Raw genomic sequence first — 26,163 nt, forward strand, 5'->3', positions numbered from 1 at the left:
ATATTTCTCCATTCTTATCCTATACTCCCGTGAATAGGTTGTCGTGCACAAGATTCATGACTTCAAGTTCAAGTAATAATTAATTTAAGATGGTGTTTCCCATGTTCGAAAGAGAAATTAATAGTAGTTCTTTCGCGAGCATTAATTGATTAGATGCACTTTTGCAAATTCCAAATTTACTACGGTCGATCCGTGAGTTTCATTTTTTAAAATTTGGTTTTTACTTTTCTTTTCTCGGATTTTAAGTTAAGAAATAACTGGCCTAGCTATAGGTATTTCCAGGAAAATTTCATCACCCTATAATGATATTTGAAAATTCACTGAAAATATATTCACGTCACGTAGGTAGCACTCAACAACTCAACGGCCGCAGGAGGAAGATCCCATTTCTTAAGACCAAATTCTTGGAGAAGACTCATGTTGGCTAAATATTTCTTACATCGTCCTCTCAGAGACACGTGACTAATAAAATGTAATTACACAGTAAAGGTTGAAAAAGAGGAAAGGAACAAAGAACGTTAGAAATCAGAAAACAAAAGTAAATTAGAAGATACAAGCCAGGGTATAGTATAAATCATGCAAATTTAGTTTTTCGTTCTTGGAGGTATTTCTAAGCTGGGATATAGTATATTATATCGTATTTGCTTCTGTGTAGTGCGCTCCACTTGTATTTAATATTTATGCATCTAACCTGCAGTTTTTATGAAACTAACCCTGAGGGAATTGCAGGTTGACCATATCATGTCATGTTTATTTTTAGGTTCAATTAATTTATTGTTGCTTTAATTTATTTTTAGATTTGATTTAGTTTTATATTTTTTAGGGATTCAATTTGTTATTTTAATTTTTAAAATCGATTCAATTTAATCTTACCATTTAAATTAAATTAACGGTACTAAGAATTATACTTTGTGATTGCTTAAAATCACTTAGTGATAAATTTAAATAGTTACAAAATACACAGCTAGATCCCAAGATCAAATTTAGATGACATGACTATTCAAATTAATTTAGACAGCCAAATCAAGTTGAATTGATTTTAAAAATTAAAAGACCAAGTTGAACTCATAAAAGATTAGAGGATTAAATCAAACTAATTTAAAAAATTAGAGAACCAATTTAAATTCGATAAAAAAAAGTAAAAAATAAACTAGAGGAAAAAACTATTCTAACCTTATTTTTATTTGCAATGTAGCTAGAGACCTAAAATTCCTCCAGACATAGGTAATGCTTGCAAAGCTAAGTTCATTCTTTTTTTATCATATAAACTAGTACAATTCAACAATGATGACAAATTAATGACAAATGATATTCTAGAATGTTCACGACAAATAATAACAATTGAGTTAAAGTATCTTAAGTGAAAGATGAAATTCATCTTCTATTAGCTCAATTGAATCACCAAATGAGAAAATATTATTTTCTAACTAGCAACTAAAAGGATGTTTGATTTGATTGTTTTTTATTTTTATTTTTATTGAAAATAGAAAATGATGGTAGAAATATGTTTAGTTGGATTTCTGTTTTCATTTTCAGGGAAAATATTTTCTCAAACAAATCAAAAACTAAAAACAATAAAATCTCGTTTTCAGTTGAAACCATGAACCTCATTTTAGGTAAAATGAAAACACGGTGATAAAGAATATAATTTTAAGCAAATATAAAAATATATTTCCTTTTGAAAACGCATTTTCAGTGTTTTTATTTCTTGAAAACAGAAAACAAGAAGTTAAACCAAACATGTTTTCAGAATTCTAATCTTTTGAAAATAAAAATAGTTTTCAAAAAATAAAAATAAAAAATGAAAATGCAAACCAAACACACCCTAAGTTTTTCACACAAAATGTCGTGTTACACTAAAATTATCTAATGAAATAACAATTTTATAAACACTAAAGGATAGCATAAACTCCATGATCCCAACTGAGTGGCGAAACCAAGGCCTTAAGTCAGTGGGGACAAATTATAAAAAATAAAATCAGTGAGTTCAACTATATAAATATATATGAAATAAAATACAAAAATATAAGATTTTTTTTTACAATTTTTAATTTAAAAAAAAAATTATTGATGAATTTTAAAAAATAAGAGGATACAAGTACACACTCTCACCATAGTGTAGGTCCGCCGCTGGTCCAACCCATGATATATAAGCATGCATGCTCACATATATAATAAGACCAAATAACGACTAATATTCATTAATTGATATATTATATATTTTTATTTACATAATTAATATTAATAATTGAAAAATTAATCAAATAATTAAATAATGTTTACACTGAAGACATATATCCTCTAATAATTTTTTTAACAAAATGACAAGATGTATCGCAAGGACAATTTATTTACTGATACAATACTGACAGAGAGTAATGCGGTGGTGCTATTGGTACTGTGCCAGCCACATTCAGAGAGGGAAACATGTGTGCCCATAGTGGCCACGATTTCGCGACGATCCCGTTGGTATATGCGTATCCCTACCACGCTCCGGTGGTTTGAAGAATGCATTGTATGCTCATTCCGAAGGTTTTGCTCCTCCATGTGTTGTGCCCCTTAGATAGAGTTTGGTCCCTTTCATGAATGATCATATATATGTGAAATAATAGCAATATTACAACTATTTGCATATATATATATATATATATATATATAATTATTACACTTACAATAGTGTATGTCGTTTTAGTGGGTTAATAAAGGCCAACGAGAAGCACGTTGTCAGAAAAGCATTAAGAACCATGGAGTGTTTCCACTGCCAGGCTAATGGAAAAGTATGTATAATTAATCCTTGGGGGTTGAAGAGGAAAGAAAGGAGAAATCGAGGGTCATGCATTATGTACACTCCTTTAATTTTAGCTTTTTTTATAGAGACATTGAAGAGGGGATAAAAAAAATGCTAATAATTCTGTTTAGTGATTAAAAGTGAATATTTAGCAAAAAAATAAAAACGTAGGGAAAAAGGCATATGTTCTCATTTTTATAAACTACATCCAAGTAATTAAAATTCTTTGTATTTATTTGAGACGTTTTACATTCAAAATATGACCATTCATATTTGACAATTTTGATCTTAACTTGAGATCGTTTATCAACTAAAATTAAGATCGTTCTGTTTCGCTTCAATTCTCTAAAATTGTTATTTTATACTTGATTTCAATTTATTTCACAAAACATTATCTTACGTCCTATTTTTTTTTCTATATATTAGGGATATTTTTGTAATTTCCTAAACTTGGCTAGGGATTAACTTGCAATTATTTAAACTCTAAGAGAACTAGTAAATAACTATTTCATTATTTTTATAAAAAAAATCAAAAGTATTTCTTTATTGCCTAAGTTTTTTTAGTTGTTTCTTTAGTTTGCAGCTGGGAAAGTTACACCATGTACTAATCTATAATATTATAGTAAGGTGAATTGTAGATTAATTTGTGACAGTTAGTTATTAATCGAAGAAATTAAACCTTATCAAATTGACACTCAAGATTCAAAAACAAAAAAAATACAATAACAAATACAAGTTTTGAATTTTTTAAAATGGATTTTCAATTTTTAGTTTAATTTGTGTGTGTGCATACAAGAGTACATTAATTTTAAAATCATAAAAAAACGTATTTTTACAAATCTCAATATATTTTTTTTTACTTTCACTTCTTTAACCCGTATTCTTATAAAGAACATTGGTTAGCACTTTTCATTATCTTTTAAAAAAAACTGTGGCTTTGCCTAAAAGACAGATAAATAATGGTCTGAAAATTAGTAAGATATGGAAGAGGAGAAAGAGATGGTACAATGGGAGTTATAGCCCTAATGAACCTATTATTGCAAACCCCCTATTAAACTATTGGGCTTAACGAAGCGCCCAAAAAGTAAAAAATTTGTTTGATTGTAAAACTGTGAGGTGGTGAAATTTTTAGGCAAAGAACAAACATGATCTGCACTTTCAATAATACCCTAACAAAAACTATATATGGGTCTAGGTACTCCCCCAGTCCCCCATCTAGGTTGGTTCCCTGTGTCCTTACTCTGATATATAGATGATAGATGATATATATCGAGCAAGAAAGAAGAAGAAGAATCAAATCCAAGGAAAGTGATATCCAGCGTTATCAAAACGCAATAAATTGTTATTAATTAATGCGAAAACGATGATCCATGCAGTCCAAACGGGAGACGTATAGGCTAATTTTTTATCCAAATAATACAAATAGAATAAAAATTTACCCAAATGATACTGAACAACAATTATTTACATGCATATATGTAGGTGAGTACTCATCATATATATATATATATAGGTCAGTGAGTTTCAAGCCGTGAGCTATATTCTCTTTTCTTCTCTAATTATTTGGCAGGTGGCTCGAACTATTAAAGTTTGAATTTTCTATGCGTGAATTGGCATCCTAAACGATCCATTTTGGTAATGTGTTTGCGGGAGTGAGTATGGGGTGAAAAGCATTATACCATTGTTTTGAATAAGAGACAAAGTTCAATTTCGGAAATGATTCTATCAAGTGAACAATACTTTTGACTTTATTGTTCTTTTCTGTTTCTTTCTGAATTATACTGGGGTCTCATCATAGAGGTAACTTTGGATAATTCATCATAATACGATTCACAGATCAGTGATATCACATAATAAAGCCACACACTATTCTTCCTTAAGCTGGCAAAGTGACAAATTTAATTGATTTGAAATATCATTAAGTTAATGAAAGAGAATAATCAAGTAAAGACATGTCAATATAAACCTCTATTTTATAGCCTTATTCAAAGCAGCATATAATTGAAGACTCAATGTTTTTCAATGCTTATTATTCTTATCGTATGCATTTTTTCCTCCACTACTAACTAAACGATTGGAATGCTTTATTAATCTTCAATCTACTTTATTCTTTATTATTGCGAATAAAATTCAAATAAAGATTCCTAGTTATACCACCAACGTGTGCAAAGCATTTTAATATCTTTTAACCATAATTTCGTCCATGACCTCACGTTTTGGTGCGCATAGTTTTAAAAATATGATCGGAGGGATAACTGAGCCGAGTTTTCTTGGGATCGAACACGCTATCGAATCGGTAGGAACCGGTGTGACCCGATTGGTTAAGTGGTTGGATAACTGTCATAACAATCTTCATTGTCGGAAATTCTTAATTATTTTTCAAGACCTATCAATTTAACTATTGACCCAATAATTTAATATCACTTGTTGAGTTTTTAAAACTTATACATTGGTGGGATTCGGCCTTACATATATAATGTATTTTTTTAAAATTAAATATTACTTTTCATACATTATGTTTTAGTATTATTTCATTTTAATACATTAAGTTTTAAAAGTTTTATTTTTATCTTTTATATTTTTAAAAATTTTATTTTGATTCTTTTTTGAAAATGATTTTTATTTTGATCATTTGCCTAGGTGACTCTTGATTTGAATATTTATTTTTTGTTTTCATTTTTTGAAAATAATTTTTATTTTTAAGTTTTCAAGATTTAAAAAATATGTATTGAAAAAAAATTACTCTAAGATGTTATCATGTTTTCATTTTTTTAGAAAAGACCAAAAATGTTTATTTGTTATTTTTAGTTTTGGGCTTGCTTTTAAAAATATTTTTAAAGAAAATGTTTTCTAAATTTTAAATAAATGTATTTTTACTCTTATTTTCTGTTTAATTTGAAAATAAAAACAGAAAAATACTTAAAACCTTTAGCAAACATTAGTATGTAGTTAATTTTAAATTTTGAAAAATTAATTTAAAATAGTGGTGACTAAAAACTACAATTATCTTTTTCAAATGCATTCAATTACTTATTTTCCTCCTTTTCTTTCGGCAAAATCTATAGCCCCTACAACATAAATTATGCAACCACCGTTCACTCAAATTTACAACTTTCTCATCACTACAATCATCATCTACAACACACATTAGATTTGTAACATCTATTTATCAAACAATATCATCATGTCACCCCATAGTCACACCGCGATCCAACATCAGCATAGAATAAAAATGTTGGGTCGCGACGGTGATAAGAAGCTTCAAATCGAACATCATAATGATGATTTCAAATTAATCATTTAAAAATTAATATTACACTAATGTTTGCAAACAAAAATCAAAAGAAAAGATCAAAATACAACTTTTAAAAATATAAAATATTAAAATAAAATTTTTGAAAACATAAATGATCAAAATACAGTTTCTAAAATTTAATGTGCTAAAATTAAAAAAAAATACTAAAACATACTAAACTAAAAATAACATTTAATATTTAACCACCTTAGTCACGGCATCCCACGAGGAGAGCAGAATTCATAAATTTGAGCCCAACCAAATCTGCAGTTGGGTAGAGAATCTTGTTTTCCTGTGTCCTACTATACTACTCCCAAATCTAGCTTCTTTTGACAAAAAAAGAATAAAAAATCTTGCTTCTTTTGACTATCTTGTTGAGTTATTGGTATATCTTTCTAATTCTTCTTATAAATCCTTTTATTCACTTATTGACACATGTCACTTCTTTAACTTCTAAAAGCATTTAATACCTCTGATTTAAAAATAAAAACAAATTTACCCTCTTTACAGGACTCACTTTTTAGTGCACTTACACAATTTAGTTTTTTCTTTTCAAAATATAATTATCATGTTGCTGGAATGAAGATTTTTTAACATAAGAATGTTTTGAATAGTGAAATATCAGATACGCACGTTTTAAAATTGATATATCGGCAAAGGTTACATGACCCCTTTTTCTTTTTGTTGTTATTCACTATAATTACAAAGCATATCCTAAATATAATAACTTCAAATATCGGTATCAAATAAATTATACTAATATTAACGACTAGTCATGAAGTTGTAATCAACCATGTTAGTTGTAGTTTTGTGATTTGCCAATAACTCAACCATTGGAATGTGGTTCGAACGTGGCATTAGATAGGGGAAAAAAAGAAGAAGAAAAAACTAGCAATCCATCATACATATCTGTGAAAACAAACAAAAAGAGGATTTTTTTTTTTCTAGAGAGAAATGAGGCGAGAATATGTAATGTGTATTCAAAACTGCTTCAACATGATATCAAAGAAATGTCTTTTTTCAAATACCATTATGTTCAGATCAGTATATTCATGTAATTAAACAGTCAGAATTATGTAATTAATGTTTCACGAATATAATAAGTGAAATATGTCAAATTTAATTGGGAAGAGAAGTAGAGGATTATAGAAAAATTAAAACTTATTTTGTACTAGTAACAGAAAAAAAAACTTATCTTTTTTAGGTTTAATTATCAATTTAATTTTCAAATTATTTTAAATGATTTAATTTGTTCTCTAAATTTTTAAAACGTTCACTTTGATTTCTAATTTTTTTTAAAAATTAAATTATTCCTCAAGTTTTTAAAAATATATTAATTTGATCCTCTAAATTATTTTAAATGATTCATTTTAGTCCTTAAGTTCTTAAAAATTTAAAAATCAAATTGAACTTTTAAAAATTTGAGATCAAATTGATTTATTTTTAAAAATTTGAGGATTAAATTAAATCTTTTAAAAATTTAGATATCATATTAAACTGTTTAAAATAATTTAGGAAGTAAATTGATAACTAATCTTATTTTCTACTAAGTCAGATTCTGTGTGTGGAGGAGCTTCCACCTTTCCTTACCTCCCCGGCTTATGCCAGATGTAATAACAGTAGCCGACTGTTTTCCTTAATGAATTTTCATCTGCTCTTTCATAAAATAAAATTCTTTGGTCCTTCAGAAAAGTCCCAAATAACAAGTTGGAACATTAGAAGATATAATATAAGTCAGTTTGGCTTATTGGTCGGAGAAGGATAAAAGAAGGGGAAAAAGTTAAAGAATTGAATTCTTTCAAATAATATTTAATTTGTAACAAAATTAACAAAATAATATTTGTTGATAAGAAAAAAATTCACACAAACAAGATATTGTATATACTTAGAATCTAATAGCTACATTCTACGATTTTATTGTATATACTTAGAATCTAATAGCTACATTCTACGATTTTATTACCTATACTTCTTTAGTTAATACTCCAATATTACAAATGATGCAACACAATAGACTTAATTTGATTGAGTCTTTTGTGGTGGTACTTCTTCTCCACAGTGAGAACTTCTCTGCCAAAACTTGAAGTTGAGATCTCTTCCTTCCAACATCTTCTCCACTTCTTCCATTGGAAGTCCTTTGGTTTCGGGCACGAAAATAATAACAAAGATAATGGCAGCTATGGTGATGAATATAAATATCATAAATGTCCATGAGGTCCCAATAGCTTGTGTCAATGATAGGAAGGACTGAGCAACAATAAGATTTGAGACCCAATTGGATGTGGATGCCATTCCTCCACATATTCCTCGATATCTTAGGGGATAAATCTCAGAGTTGACAACCCATGGCACAGTTCCCATCCCAGGTGAGAAGAATATGATGTAGAGTGCAAGCCCTACTATTGCAAGCCATCCAAATTTACTAGGACACCCCACGGTGTACCATAGTCTATCTTCTTCATGGCACTGATCTTTTGTGGTGTCATTGGAGATCAAACATGCCCCAGGTAAGAGCTGCACACAATTTGTACAAGTGTTACAACTCAATGATAAAGATTATAGCATTTTTTTTCGATAAATAAACAACTTAGATCCCAGAGTTGATCAATATAAGAGTTTAGTTCACGAATTTACCAAAATTTAAACTTAATCCTTCTCAATCAAAGGGATTAAAATGTGACAAAGAAAATGACTAATTTGGTACAAGTTTTTTAGTGTACAATTATTACACAGAAGTTAGAACTTATGACCTCATTTATATTGTTCAAACCTCTACCACTAGGTTGATACTATTGAGTGTAGTGAATACAAATTTTGTAATATTGGTGACTAACTTGTAATAAATAAACTCAAGAAACAAGTTGCAAGATAGAATACTTTCACGGTCTAATTAGCTTATTTGCGAATATAATAAGCAAATGCTTTAATATTACTTTTAGTTGATTATGTTTCATAATTATTTTATTTTGGTAAATTAAATTTTAAAAGTTTTATTCTAATTCTTTATATTTTTAAAATGTATTATTTTGATCTTTTTTTAATATTTCGTTAGAAATGTTAGTGTTTTATTAACTTCTATATTTTAAAAAATGACCAAAATAATACATTTCAAAAACATAAAAAATTAGAATGAAACATTTAAAGTTTAATGCATCAAAGCAAAATTATTGTAAAACATAATGAATCAAAAATAATATTAAACTTTTTAAAATAATTAAGTTTACATAGTGATCGTTGAAAACTCTCATTATCTTTCTTTTATTCTAAAAAATCAAATAACTAAAAAAGTTATCATCTTCTCCCATCTCTTCCCGATCTAAAAAGGTAAAAAATACAGCACCACACAAATTGAGCATTGTCAACACATAATCTTGTTGGAACCATTGAAAATTCTGGCCAAGTAAGGAGGTTGTGACAAAGATGGAAGTTGGGGCGGAACATTTTTTTGGGCCGACGACTAGAGGCAAAGCGATGAAAGGAAAATAAAGCCTTGTTCGTTGTGATTGAGAATAATTGGTGGATGAAATTATTATCTTTATTAAATAATTAAATTAAATGAAGAGAATAATACTAATAATAATATGAGAATGAAAGTTTTTATTGTTCCTGATTTTAAATCCATCTTTTCTTCATTTACTTAGTAATTTTTAATTTTTTAGATAAAAAAGATAGTGATAATTTTTTGTTGTCACTATGCTAACTTAATTTTTCTAAAATTCAAAATGCAAACAGACACAAAGTTTCTAATCAAAAATTAAAAAAATGACCCAAACGATACATTTTAAAAACATAAAAAATTAGAATGAAAATTTTAAAACATAATTTACCAAAGTAAAACAACTTTAAAACATAATCGATCAAAAGTGACATTAAACCATTTTAAAATTTAAATATTAATGTTTCTAACGAAAAATTAAAAAAATGACAAAAATAATACATTTTGAAAATATAAAATATTAAAATAAAATTTTTAAAATTTAATGTACCAAAACCAAACAACCGAAAAACAAAATGAATCAAAAAGTGTCATTAAGCCTAAACAAATTCATATGATAATAGGACAAGTTTACCTTATTGGCTCCAGAAGCACAGAAGCCACAATTTGGAGAAGCCTTCAGGCACTTCATGCAATCCCATCCACCAGGGTTCGCAGCTGAATGGTAATCCGGGCAAGTGTTATTGAAGTGAGAGGTTTCGAGTGCACTAACCATTGGGGAGTGAGTTGTACTCTGATGGAACACAACGGTTAGAACAACAAGGGAGAACACAACACCACACAAACTGAACAACACAAGCTTTTTCCTCCCTGTTCTGTCTATGAAGTATATACTCAAAATAGAACCAAATGCATTGAGACCAGATGTGACTAGTGACAGAAGAAGTGCTGTTCGGTTGGATGCAAAACCAGCTAACTGAACTATGGTAGGACTGTAGTACATCACAGTGTTGATCCCCACAAACTGTTGGAAAATTTGAAGGCCCATTCCTGCATACAAACCTCTTCTCACAGTTTTAGTTTTCAGCATTTTGACTATGCTGATGTTATCTGTGGCCTCTGCTTCCTTGATTTCTATTTCAACTGATTCCCTCAAAGTATTAATTTCTGCTTCAACTTCCTGGGGTGGATAAATCTTCCTTAGAATTTCTTTACCCTCTTCTTCTCTTCCCTGTTATTCAATAGAAACCCAAAAAAGAATGGCAAGAAATGATACAGCTATTGTATGGAAAAAAAATTTGACTACATACAAATATGAATTATGATAGATGATGGTACCTTTCGGAACAGCCAACGCGGTGATTCTGGCAGCATCATCATTAATACGATTTGTATCAGGGCTGGTACTACTGCTGCTCCTAACATCCATCTCCATGTTCCTGGTGCCTGAAATAATGATCATCAAACAATTAAGGTATGTAACACTAGTTTGGACCAATAACCTATTCTAGAAAATAATGTATTTAAAAAGTTGAAATAAGTGTAATCACCTCAAAAGAATATAGATACATACATTCGACATGTATCAAATGAGAGAACTGTTTTTTTAATATGAGTATGAGAGAAATAAAATAATTTAATGATGATGCATTGACATTTAATCACAAGTTATTATTGACATAAATTTTAAAGTAATTTTTATAAAAATCAACAAATTTATTATAAATAATAATTTGTGATTGGATGATATTTCATCGAGACTTTAGTTATCAACTTTCTTGATCTTCCCGCATTAGGTAAACATTAACTCCTATATATGATTTATAATTATTTTACATTGTGAGTGTATAGTTTTTTTTTTCTCAAATAGGTATTAATCATTAGTTCTTATAGTTAATGGTTAAAATCTTTTAATCATGACCATTCATTTATACATGTTATATGGCCCAAATTCTTTTTAATAGGTACATCTTTATACCTAAATACCTAAATGTGTGTGCATGCATGCATGCGAAGTTAAACATACTATATAGTCAACAAAAAAGTAGTGAAGAGATAATGCATAGTTTCTGACTTTTGTGAAGGCCAAGTTGATGAGGTAGGAGAGGAATTGTCCTCCAGTTATGAGAAAGCCATTGAGACTAACTAAAGCACCTCGAACTCTAGTTGGAGAAGCTTCAGAGATGTATAAGGGAGATGCCATTGAGGCCATTCCAACACCAAGGCCAACGAAAACTCGACCAACAATGAGAATAGATGGATTGGTAGCGGCAGCCATGACAGCAGAGCCAATAAAGAAGAGTGTGTCTGCAAGAAGAATAGCTTTTCTCCTTCCAAATCGATCGTTAATCCACCCACCAACTGCAGCTCCTACGATTGCTCCAGCAAGAGCCATACTCACTATGGCTTCCTGTATTATCAAGTATTCTCAAACATCATTTTTTTTATCCATTGCAACAGAAAAGAGGTATCAAGTTGTTTACAATTATACGCATTCTATTCAATTAATTAAGCTAAATTCAGCTGATAAACATCATTTTCTTTTAGGTTACTTTTTTGTGGTCCTAACAAAAGTAATTTAAAATTATTGAATCCAGTAACATTATATATCTCCTTATAATTATTTTTTTATTAATATCATGAAAACATAAAAAGTAGTTAACAATTTAGTAATTTAATAAATAGGAAGATTAGTAAAAAGATACTGTGCCACTTAATAATTGCACCTAATAGGTATATTAGGAAAATTAAAACAAGGTTTAATTTCTATGTACAGTAAGTGCTAAGATTTTAAGGTAATTCTTATAAAATATAATATATTTAGATAATTTATAATTGAATAATAATACAAAATCTCTTTAGACTCTCATGCATGCATTTATTTATTTTACAACAAAATAATTAGGTTTTTTTTGTTGTAAACAAATGATTTAAGTAATTGGTTAAAGATATTATAAAAGTCACAATATGATGCAATTTCCAAGTCTTCTATTACACTTCTTTTTGTTACAACACTAATTTGTATAATCATAACTTTTGAATTTTTTTTCTCCCAAAAGAATGATAAATTAACAAAAAAAAATTTTAGTTAAACAGTAATATCTTGTTTATATTCTAATTAATGATCATTAACTTCATAGTATTGGTGACTACATATTCTAATTAAAAGAAATATGTTAATGAAAGTAGATAAACTATTAACTCTAAATCATACTTATTCTCTTTCATTTTTTTTTGACAGAATAAACCTCATATTCTTTCTTTCTAAATGAGAGGTTGAATACAATTTGGTATAAAATAAAATAAATGCTATATATATAATAAAATAAAATCAACTTATTCTCTTACATAACTACCATAGTATTCCATAATATTAGAACATCACCCTATGTTTGACAGATAAAAAAAAAAATAAGAGAGGAAAGAAAACTTTAAAGTTTAAATTGGAAGAAAAAAATTTAACTTTTACTTATAAAAATCAATTTTTTTTATTTTATTTCATTTTCTCTTTTATAAAAAAAAATTAAATATTATTATATGATTTTTTTTCTTTCAATTTTCTTTCCTTTTATTTTCAAACATTCCAAACAAACCCAAGAGTACATGATAGAGATCAAAATTGGTATGTTTATAGGGTGAAAAAAACGGTGCCGACTTTTGAACTGCGTGCCAGGACCACACCTTTGCTGCACCGACTTAATGTTTACAACATTAGCGTACAGCCTGACAGAGGCCTAAACTTCCAAAACTAATACCAGCCAACATGGAAAATATGAAAGCAACTGTGATTTGTTTCCATAAAAGGAAAATAAATTATATAGAAGTTTAAAATCATTTTCATATACACTTCTGAACCTTAAACCATACAATTTTTTTAATGAGAAATTATGCTCATAATATATATATATATATATATATATATATATATATATATATATATATATATATATATATATATATATATACACACACACACAAATTGTCGCTCCTTTTTCGATATATTTAAATTTTAACGTGTCGTTAATCGTTATAGTATATCTTTAAAATAAAATATCAAATGAAGAATACAAGCATTTGATTTTAAAAAAAAAATTCAAGAAGAAAAGGTTTTACTTTCAATATTACTTGGAATATTTTCTTAATCCATGTAAGTGTCATTTTTTGTTTCTGTGCGCATGAAAACAAAACCTCCTTTGTTATCCAATTAATTGTATGTGATTAGTTGAGACCTGAACACAGTATTCAAACATAATTATTTTTTATTTGATAGAAAACATGGTTATCACCAAGATGTGAAGAGTTTACATAAAAACCAAATAATTATTTAAAAATGATTCTTTCAGTTTCGGAATGGACCCTATTTTGTACACAAGTAGAGTCATGTGGTCGTGGCCAAGGTAAGGGGCATAAGTGTCAAGTTTCTTGTGAAAAAAAAAAGAAGAAGAATTGAACGATGGGTAGAGATTATTGGCTTCGTTTTAGCCTAAGACACAGCTTTGGAGATGAACAGTACCTGAAGCCAAGTCTTCCTATCCACTGCTTTGAAATCATCTCTGATATATAAAATAGCCCCAGATATGACTCCTACAAAAGATGCAAATCCAGAGGAAAACAGAGAGAGTGATACAGAGAAATGGGTGTTTTATAGGTGAATTAAAAGCAGAGGAAAACAGAGAGAGTAGTTAGAAGGTGATAGAGGCTATGAAACTTACCAGTGTCATAGCCAAAGAGAAGGCCACCAATTCCAGCAGAAAAAGCAAGGCGAAGAACGTAAGGATTTTTCCATGACAGAGACAAGCATTCTCTGAAAGCAGAGGCATCAACTTCTACTCCTCCTCCTTCCATGTTGTTGTCTTTCTTTTCTTGTTCTAATGTTGAAGAACACAATCAAGCTCAACTATGCTTGTTCTCTTTCTCTCTAAACACATAATATCATTAACATAAAGGTGAAGAGACTGCAGAGAAAGTTATGAAAATAGAAATTGGTGAAATTAGCGAATGAGTCATCGGAGAAGTCAAGATATGTGTGATGGAAGCGGCATTTATAGAGGAAATGGCTAGGATGACTATGGAATCATTGGCAAATATTGGATATTCAATTCTAATAACTTAAAAGGTGAATAAGTATTGGTCAAGAAAATAAAACTTAAAAGTTCTTATCAGAAAAATAAAAGTATTTAAAATATTTAATAAGAAAACGCTTATTCCACAGGCTGTATAAAAGTATTTAATCCTTCCTAATAAATAATTGGTTTGAATGAAAACTGAATTTTTATCTTTTATACAAAATCTCAAATTAGATGTAAATACATGATAATTAAAAATATTTTTTTTTCTGTGATTTATTATGACGTTAATGCAGATTATTTCTTAATTTTATTAATAACTAATTTTCTCTTATAAATTAACCACTTATAACAAGATCTTCTTTTCTAATCATATTTTTTATTTTTTTTTAATTCCCAACCCTTAAACTCTAAACTTCACTTAAGAATTTCAAGTTTAGTTTTGAACCAACTATAAAATGTTTTCAATTTTAAAAAATATTTTAAACCTATTTTCTAAAATATTCTTAACAATGCACTAACAAATCTAAAAGAAGCAACAAAAGGGAAATGAAAATTGAGTTAAAAAGAGAAAAAAACAAATTAGAATAATTTATGTGGAAATTACTAGAGATAAGTCAAAGTCCATCACTCCTATCTTATGCATTGTAATCTTGCCGGGCCGACGATTGGAGAAGACTCACGTAGACTACGGGGACCTAAGCTTGCACCGGGCATTGACAACACATATTTTCTTGAAAGGATTTTTTTAAAAATTCGTCGTATTACTAATTTTAGACCATTAAAAAAGTTAAATTCGGATTTATACAAACTCTACATTCCAAGAAAAGATATTTATCATTTAAAATAAAATAAAAAAGTATAAATTTAAATGCTATAAAATTCAATATTTTACATATATATATATATATATATATATATATATATAGAGAGAGAGAGAGAGAGAGAGAGAGAGAGAGAGAGAGAGAGAGAGAGAGAGTTTATCGGAGCTCTTCAAATTTGTGATAGTACAACTCTTAAAACAAATATAATTTCTGGCTTGACAATTAAACTTCAAATATATTGCTCTTACAATACTTAAGATTGATCAAGGTACTGCTTTGGGTGCATCTTTTGGATTCGAGGCATTTTAAAAAAACTTGTTAAGTAATTTTTATATGTATAAACGATATTTATTCATATAATAATATATGATATTTGTTTGTAAATTTGAGTCATAATACTTATTTATTTCTCAAAGGACCTAATCTCCGATGGTCGACCAGAAAATTAAATATTCCTAGTACAAATTAAGAAAGAAAAAGTAAAAATCATAATTATATATTATTTTAAATATTTTTGTCTAATTTATTTGCTAAAAATATGAAATATCATAATAATAGATAAATTTATTGGTATAAAAAAATGAATGATTTGTAAGATCTAAGACATCAATTTTTAAGTGTTATATTAAAATTGAAAATGAAGAGTAGAGATGTAGAGTAAAGGAGTAACGTACTTAATTCCCCTCGATAACTAATTATCCAATTGTCAGCTTACTAATACACTTTTTTTTTCTTCCTATTTTCATTGTATCACTTTGCCGTATGATTGTATATTTCAAGTTATTTTAGGTATTCCTTAAGAAAACATGAGGGCATCTGTGGACAAGTCGTGACATGTTATCTTGACAATTTTAATCACTACTGAAGCTCTGGACCTTTTAGCTCTTCAAGAAATATGATATGGGTTTGCATCACTCATCAGCGACTAGATAGAGAAAAAAAGTATGATATTCTCCCAAAACAAAGACTACTGATTTATTGAAGCGTGGACGAAAGACAATAATAATATACTACTAATTGTGCATTTGATTAATGCTGACAAACTTAGGAGTTCAGATGGTTTGAAATGGCTAATATAGTATTGAGATTCGTAATGCAAGAATTTCAGAACTGGGCACCAGGTTGGAGTTCCTTCCTTGCGTAACATAAATATCTTTTGTTGAGATAATAGTTTCATTTATTTTTTATAAAATATTATAATCCTCCTTTTGTTGTTTTCTTTGTGAAGATAATCCCATTATTCTTAAACAAAAAATTCGACTACCATTTATTTATTTTAGTAGTCTTCTGCGCCAAAAGTGATCCCTCATAGAAAGGTAAGCCTAAAGATTATACATAATTACATGTATTAATCTTTCTTTTATATTGATTTGACTTTATTATAAAGTTTAATTATGGATTGACAGTTTAAAATAAGTTTAAACTATCTAATCATAAATCACAATTATATAACTTTTAAAATAATTGCCTAAAAATCAATAACATATTATAAATAATAAATTATTATTAGATAATAATATAATATTACTTTACGTATTCTATCAAAACATTTTTTCCTAATGGATTATCGACTATAGTCATAGAGTCATAGAAAGCACATTTCAACAACTCATCATGATCACATAGTTTTCATTTTTATTTTCATTTTATCAGTAATTATTCCTATAAGATTGGTTGGTTATGAGTTTTTGTTAAAATATTAATGAGATATTCAGATTTACAACTTTTTTTTCCTTTTATTTTAACTCTTAAACTCTTATTTTTAATCACCAAATCAATCTTATCATTTTCATTTGAAATGTTGTGATGCTTATTATATCAAATTTGTCGATTTATATTAAAATCTCTCCATAATTAATGGACTGTCACATTCAACAGTCAAATTCAGGAGTTTTAGGATATCAACAATTGTGAAAAATTACAAGTTACCAAATCTTCAAGGAAAATAGACAAAAGAGAGAAAATTGTATTTTTACTGTACTTGAAAGATATTGTTGACCATCCTTGTTTAGAAGACATATCGAGAGATCTTCTTAGATTAAGAGAGAAATATAGTAATCCTATGTTCAATAGAAGGGATATTTATTTGGACTGTCTTATAATTTTTCTATACTGAGATTATGAAAATTATCTACGTAAAAAAATATTAGTGTTATTTTCTACTCTCACATTTATTTCATGTCAATTCGGTATCTATTTTTAGTTCATATTAAAAAAATTGATCCGTTCTTTCTCAATGGTTTTAAGTATTTCTTATATTCAATTTAATGATATATTTTAGGCTTAAATATATTGAAGATCCATGAAATATATTTGAATTTCACAATTAATTCCTGAAATTTTTTTACTTCTCATTAGGATCCTTAAAACTTTAAAATTTTTGTAAGAAATTCATGTCGTTAGTCTCCATCCAAAATGTGATAATGTGTCAGCGATACAAGTATGAAATCACATCAGATGTCCAAATACATGAACTATTTCATCGACGTCCAACCGCGTGAACTCCATTGACATTGTCCCCCCCCCCCCCCTCTTCCCCCATACTGAGTTGGTTCTTTGCCCATCGCCCCTCCATTTTTTTTTTACTTTTTTTCTTTCTCCCTTTGCCACTATCCTCTTCACCTCACCAACTCTTATAGCTTCATCGTTACTATGCTCTTAGATCTTTAAAATATTTGTTTGGGTGAAAATAACATTTTTTTAACTACATCTATGAAGAGAGTCATTGCCTCTTCACATTTGCGGTTTGCTTTATCATTCTCTGGAAGGTGCTACGGTTGGGGGCAAAGGCTTCAGAGTGCGTGTGGTGACGACGAAACGATGTTGTGCTCACCTGATCTAGTTGTTCCGACACCACAATTCTCCTACTCTACCTTCCTATTGTCGATCTGGTTGTTTTGCAAAAGTCAAACCCTCAGGCAAAAATCCATTTTCAGAAAACTCCAATGTCTAGTAACATCTCACACGTGGGAAGAATCGATGCCGATGATGTTCAATCTTTTTCGTTAACGGGAATACGAGACGTAGAGCAAGAGACAGAATGAGACAATCTACCTTCGATGCGTTCACGTTTGTTATCATAAAGAGGAAAAACCTTACGGGATGTGGCACCTGACCATGAACGATGCCGATGTCACCGACAACAAAGAAGATGAAGAGAAGAGGACAACGGGAGAAAGTAAAAAAAAAATAAAAATGGAGGGACAAAGAACCAGTCGAGAAAGGGGGAAGAGGTGGGGATGGAGGAGGAGAGGACAATCCCAATGAAGTCGTGAAAGGAGGGTGAGGTGAGGAAGTTAGGGAAGGTAGCTAGGTGGGTGGCGGAGGAGGAGGAGACAATGTAATTCACGTGGTTGGATGTTGACATTATAATTTATGTGTTTGAATGTTTGATGTAACTTTATACATGTATTGTTGACATGTCTAACTACCACACACATAATCACAATTTACAAATATATGGCACTCTAGCTATAATTATACAAATGGGCCAAAGAACTTTCGATCTATCTTGGAAAATTCTAATCTGGTGTGTTCTATATATTGCATGAAATTAATATTCAAACACAAATGCTCATTTGTGACTCAAAAGAACGTCCACGTTTATGCTTTGCTTTCAAAAGTAAGATTCTCCGCGATGACTACAATTTGGGTGAAAGGAATCCGACAAGGAAATGTATACCCGAAACTCAACCCCAAGAAAGAAATGAAGCATTTTGCTTACGATTTCCACGTGTAACACAGTTGACAGATTCGGTCAAAGAAAGAAAATTTCCCTTTTGATACCTGTCTCGTTCATATCTACATCCTATAGCAAATCATCATATTCCAATTTGTGTTTACTTTTATTTTATGAGCAAACAATATGAATGCCTGTAAAACCACAATAAAGTGAAATTGTCAATTAACTTCGCAAAAAATAATCTACTCGGCAAAGTAAATTAAACACGTGGATCTTAATTTTTTAGTGTGTGTTTGGTTGTGAGGAAATAAAAAAGAATAAGACATAAATTTTTAAAATTATGTATGGGTCTTCCATTTCTTTCTCTTTACTTTAATTTAAAAAAAATTCACAATTTTCTTCCATGCTTTTCTCTTCCATACATTTTAATTATTTTTCTTATAAGCAAATAGAAATATCATTTTAATGAAAATTGAACAATAGCCCGAGAAATGGACCAATCAAAAGTGACAGATACAAAAAAGCCCTCCACGTGATTTTTTTTTATCTTTATATTCTTTTTTTCTTTCTTTAAGTTTGAACTTGAATAATTCTTTTGCATGGAATCATGTTAAATAAACACTAGCTACTTACTATATATGAACACTGAAATCGTCAAATCAATAGTTTAGACAAACGATTTTGAAAAAATCGCATTTAAGGATAACTTAAGTGTCAATAGTAAAAGAAGATAATTCTTTTTTTTTTTTAATGGAGATTTCAAAACTTCAGTTAGTCTTCAGGAATGATTATATTGCTTGAGGGAAGAGGAAAACGTGTATGAATAATAAGCGAAAATTGATTAAATTAATGAAATTATTGAAATATTATTTTCTGACCTGTGTCTCATTTGCACTAATACGATAGTAGATCGAGTTGTTTGTTTAAAACTATATAATATATCCAATGCTTCATCCAAAATTCCTTAAAAAAAATGCCTTATCCAAACTAATGGCTTAAACATATCTGTATAAGTCAACAAAAGAGTCGCAATAGATAAGTTAGCTGACTAAAGCAGTGTGTATTAGAGTAAAATGTGTGTGTGTATATATATATATATATATATATATATGAAAATGAAGTGAAGGAACTTATAAAGCGGAAGTTGCCGACTAGGAAAAAAAGATGAAATCACAAAAGTCCAACGTATGGAACACAATTTGATAAATCAAATATTTAAATGACAAATTACAACACTAACGTCATTCTTGGACTTTTTAGAATTTTTAGTTTAATAGTGGCTAGAGTCCAATTAGACACTCTCACAGCTCCCATTTTAGGTAAAGTTCAAATGCAAGAGCAAGCATGAGGAATTGTGGATCCTACCGAAGCAGAAATAAAGGAAAGGAAATCCTTTAGAAAAAGAAAAATTGGCTGGACATGTGTGTCGTGGAGCCATGTCTTTGAAGCCTAGTGTTTGTTTTGACTTGAGTTTATTGAATTAGCTATTACATTGGAAATTCAATTTCAAGGGGATTATCCCATAAAAAAAAGTTTATTTATGAGACATCAGGAGGAATTGACTTTCCCAGCATATATATGTTGTGAAGGTTAATGTACGTTTTAAGACATTATTTCCAATATAATTGACTGAAATTGTTATAATTATATTTAAATTTTTTTTGGTATGAGATAAAATGACACCAACATATCAGTTTTTCTTTCTATGAAAGATCATACAAATAAAAGATTAATTTCTGCGACTACACTTTTGATCAAAACAGTTTTACTAATTCTAATCATTTTTTTAACATTGCTCAAATTGAATCCTTTCTATTTTTCTATAAAAAAATATACTTACTAACTAAGTTTTTCTAACTTATTAATTTTCACTAACCTTAGATACTTGCCCCCTAGAAATGAATAAACTTTAGCTCCATCATTTACTATCTATATCATCAATCGCTAAAAAATACAAGTTCGAAAACACAATATGTGTTCCGACCACATCTTTATAACTCCAAATACTCGCTAAACGAGTCATGAAAGGTATAACAAATGTATCCTATCTCCACATTCGGTCTAGAACAGGATTAGAAGGATAAAAAAATGCTAATTCATATAGAGTCATTGTACCAACCCAATCAGCAACCAGAACTATGTGCATTATATGAATAGAAAGCAAACGGCTTGAATAATTTAATTCAACATTATGAACATGATATCAAGGTAAACCCATGAAAATACCCTTTATATCAACAAAAAATAGACATTATGTAACTTTATTGCACTTGAAGAATTTATATTATGGACTCTAGCCTTTCATTAGATTTTCTCATAAAATGGAACAATCTTATATAATAATTTTTTAGTCAGTATTGAAGTTAATTAATTTAATCTTTCATAAGACATTGTTAATCTTAAGTTAATTTTTTTAATTTTAATTTTGAAAACTTTTTCAGAAGGAATAACAATTTACATTTTAAAATAAGTTTTCCATAATTCAAGAAGTGCAGGAAGTAATAACGAAAGTGCAGTAAACAAATTCTCAAATTTAATGGAACTAATTAAAATTAGTCCATGGGTTGAAAAATCTTTAGGCTTCAATCCTAGTCCTACGGCCTACCTTCAAGCTCAAAATTCCTAGCTTCCCACATTGGAATTTCATATATTAACGTCTTTGAGGGCCATGTTGAGCCCAATATAATAAGAAAGTGGGCCAAATTGCTATGAAACAGCACTCTTTCGGCCCAATCTGATTAATAAACCAGATTTAGCTTATGAGATGATATCCATGCCTTTTATTTTGCTCAAATTTTGTTATGAAAGACAAGGCTATCAATTAATTAATGTCCAGTCCAAAAGGACATGACCATAGTAGCATCTGATTGTCTTTATCCAATCCTTCACGGCTTCACATGACATCAAATATATATATATCATATTGCTAGCATTAAGGTTGTGACAGAAATGGCTGTTTTCATAAAGTGAATGCTAATAAACTTACAATTTGTTTTATCAAGTTTAGAATATTTATTGACTTTGTTTATTCGTTAAAAAACCTAGTTGATCATCTTTAATATGATTTTTTTTTTAATTTCATTTTTTTCATTCATAAGATACGAACTCAAAATTTTAATCAAGAAAACATCAAATCCAATACCACTTAGAATAATGACTTGTTGGTATAAGCCTACAATTTAACCCTCTATTTGGGGAATATTTCCCTATATCAAAGGCAACCCATATATAATCAGTAATTCCACCAAACTCTCTCTGTCTCTCTTTCTATATACCTTTCCAAGCCTCAAAGGTGATCTTATTGCACCTAATATAGAAATTAATAATGCATACACATCCCTTTTCTTCTTTCCCACAACAACATACCAAAGTAAAAGCTTCCAATATTTGCAGGAACCAATTTGTACTCTTCAGCATGGCCTCATTTGCATGCAATTCAACGTCACATGGCTTTTGTTAACAATGGAAACACAAACAGGAGAGATTCAGAGCACAAGTTCATTGGGAATTCCTAGAATCTCTTCAGTTGCTAGAGACTCAGATCTCATTGAAAATCTACAATACACGAGCCTGAAGGACATTATATGTAACACACCAGCAAGGTATTATTTAACCTTGTATGAGGGAAATGAATTTGACTCAACCATTGCTATCAGAAACGAGTTGGTGAAGCGTGCAGCTTCGGTTTACCTACAATCTGCGGCGTTGTTGGTGACCAGAAACCAAAACTGCTTTGTGTCTTTCTGGGAAAGGCTAAAGAACAGGGCTGCTTCCTATTCAAGATGGAGGGTTTTAGATCATGCAAACCCATTCAGGGCTTGTCTTGACCCAATTTACCAGTTTTTGAATCACATGTTTGGGAGTATTCGTTCATTGCCATGAAGGAATTACTACATAGTTTAAGACTTTATGTCATTGCTCCTTTTAAGTTTTGGTGTATATAATTACTCTTTTTTTCTTTCTTTCTTTTCCTGTTTTGTATATATATCTAGTACGTATGAGATGTATTGACGCGTTTTAAGTAGTTATATTTTTCTATTTTTATTTTTAAATAGATTGTTTAAAGCTAAATTTTCCAACCGGGAATTTATGCGAGTAACCCGGATTGTTTGATTTTCTTTTCTAAAATATTTTTTCATCCTTATAAAATTTAAAAAAAAAGTTTATTTTCATTCCTACAAAACTTTTTTATGCTTTTAGTTTTTGTTAAATTAAAATATGTTATAGTTTGACTCGATTAAATTGATTAAAATCAAACTTATGTTAATAATGAATATCCACCTAAGTACCGGATAAGTGTAAAATTAAATCTACATTCATTTAACACCATTATACACGTAAGCTTAAATTTAACTTATTCTAATTTCAAGTCAAATTATGATATTTTAATTTTACAAAGACTGAAAATATATATAAAAAAAGTTTAGAATTTTTTTTTTCATTTTATAATAACAAAACATATTTTAGTCTTTTTTACCCATAAAAATGATAGAACAAAGAGGCAATCCAAATATTACCTAGCATGTGTATACATATATTGTGGTGCTATTAGCATAGAGATCTTCCCAAGAAGATTAATGCATATATAGATTTTGTTGGGTAATCAATCCTCTCACAAACAAAATTATTCACTCACAAGGGATCGTGAGAACATAACAAAGATTAAAGATTATACCGTAAAAAAATAATAACAAACACAATACTTTAACGTGGTTAGACACTTCTTGCCTACATCCACAAAATTGTCTCAAAAGTATCTCACTATCACAAAAATGATTATAAGATTGTAACTCATCCCAAATAGTATATCACTTTATAAATCGGAGTATCTCACTCAATGGTTACAAGAAATGATAACACTCACAAAGACATTTTTCTCTTCAAAGTGACTTTGTTTCATAATCTCTCTTCTCACACTCTTTCTTCATGTGTTTCTTCTCCCCTAATTCTCTTCTCTATTTATAGTGAAGATTGTCACTAATTATAATAAATAAGTTCTCTTAGAAGTTGAAATAAAAATAACTTTCAATACATTCATTCAAATAATCTTCATCTAGTAAAATACAATTTTTTTATTTTGTATTTAAGTCACCTAAACTATAATGATAAAAATCTAATTCCTAATATGCATGTATTTTATCTTTTAGTTTGAAACTCTACAATTTAAATTGTAAACAATTTTATCAGGTCGCTACTTGATTAGGCTTTGGACGATAAGAGATCTCTATGGAAAAAAGTTATCCCCTTAGCAAAATTTTAGTGATATTAGGAGAATCGAGACTTGAAGTTAAACCTAAATCTTTAAGCACTTTCTGCAATCCATATTTGGTTTTATGTCAATGGTTTGTGTATTTTGCTACTTGGGGTACGTAGTAGAATGTAGCTAGGGACGATATATATATATAGTTGGGAGAATAATTCTAAAATGCTCCTTCAAGTTTTGATTGTTCTGAATTTCCGGCAACTTTGCTTTTTCTACAATCGATATGCAAGCGCCATACTGATCGATAGTGTGGATAGCAAGCATAGCAGTTTCCAATATTTCAAAAAGTTCTACCAGAAACTATATATAGTGCATATAATTGTCGTTATAACCCTTGGTAACTGCAAATTTATCCATCACGTGAAAAATTTAATATATTTCGAAATTTTCACCTTATTTGGACCAAAATGGCCTTAATTATAAAGACCTCATTTTTTGTGTTTATGTGATTTGTTAAAACCTAGCATTTCTTCACACCAAAAAATAAACCCTAATATTTCTGAAAGAATCCAGGGTGTGATCCATCTACCCCGAGGGTCTTGAATGGCTTCAAACTATACCACAAATTGAAGAAGCATTGATTTCCACATTCCAGTACGGAGAGTGCCCCTGAAGCAAAACCCAAAAGATGCTGGAAAGAGGGGAGTGTACGTTGCAATTTGTTAAGAGCATCTTTAGCAAAAATTACTGCTTAAAAATAAGTAACTGGTGTATAGTGAGTTGTTGGGTCAAAATTGTTAATGTAAAAGAATGAGAAAATTGCAATAAAACAGCTGTTGGACTATATATAGTCGATTATGCTTATTTGCATGCACAATTTGTTTTCACGACTAATATCAACATACCAGACTTAATTTTTTTTGTTCTGGCAGCGACTCAAACAGTGTAAAGAGAGTGACAAGCTAGAAAGGTAACATTGATAAAGTTGTGATAGCTAGTAACCAATTTCCTTCTTTTCTTCTGAGTTTAATGTGGAACCTCTAAATTAGCCTGTCGCCCGCTTATGTTTTCAAAATTTTCTAGCCTATATCATCTGTACCAAATCTCCAAAATATGTCACTTTTCACCTCTAAAATAGCCTGTCGTCATATTAAATTATTATTTATGATGCTCATTTACGTGTGTTTTTTTTACCATGGTGTTGATATATATGGAGTAATTCCTGTCAAGAGACTTAATTAATCTTATTTGAGGATCATGAATATGTTCAAAGTATATATTTTACATCCAAAACTAGAATTCAAACCTTAAATTATTTATTTAAAGAATACAAATGACATATATCTATATCTGATCATTATTTATTGTTGATAATGATACTCAGCGGTAAAGTTGTGCTTTGGTGACTTGTTGGTCATGGGTTCGAATCCGGAAACAGCCTCTTTGCATATGCAAGGGTAAGGCTGCGTACAACATCCCTCCCCCATACCTTCGCATAGCAAAGAGGCTCTGGACAATGGGGTACGAAGTTTTTTATTACAGCTCGGCAGATAGCAGTCAAAGCGATGTCCAGGCACTTGAAGTCTTTCTTGCACACAAGTCTATAATTAAGTGGTAAGTTGGACTGAGAGAGTGGCACATGGACAGGTAACATTAATAGATATATAGGAATTTATGCAGGCATTATTGGGATATGATAGCATATAATGTGGCATGCAAGTGTGCCAGCTTTTGCTTTGCCTATTTGAGTTTTATTCAGTCCTCAGCATAGCTGCATGCAGCAGGTGATATTGTATGTGTGACAGTCACAGTCGTGAAATCTGAATAGTGATTCGCTTTCTTCTTTCTCTTCTCCAACACCATAAGACG

General features: G+C 29.6%; 1 protein-coding gene across 1 annotated transcript; it reads right to left on the reverse strand.

The window, feature by feature from the left end:
- Positions 1-7,943: 7,943 nt before the first annotated feature.
- Positions 7,944-14,568, reverse strand: LOC114412782 (probable inositol transporter 2). The gene is made up of 6 exons (XM_028376824.1): positions 14,232-14,568; positions 14,033-14,103; positions 11,594-11,929; positions 10,858-10,965; positions 10,154-10,750; positions 7,944-8,597 (listed from the first exon to the last, which is right to left on the reverse strand). Exons 1-6 carry the CDS (start codon positions 14,362-14,364, stop codon positions 8,100-8,102), a joined length of 1,743 nt encoding a protein of 580 aa, XP_028232625.1. The 5' UTR covers positions 14,365-14,568; the 3' UTR covers positions 7,944-8,099.
- Positions 14,569-26,163: the final 11,595 nt, after the last annotated feature.

This window comes from Glycine soja, chromosome 5, assembly GCF_004193775.1.
Source record: "Glycine soja cultivar W05 chromosome 5, ASM419377v2, whole genome shotgun sequence".
In the NCBI taxonomy this organism is placed as follows: Eukaryota; Viridiplantae; Streptophyta; class Magnoliopsida; order Fabales; family Fabaceae; genus Glycine; species Glycine soja.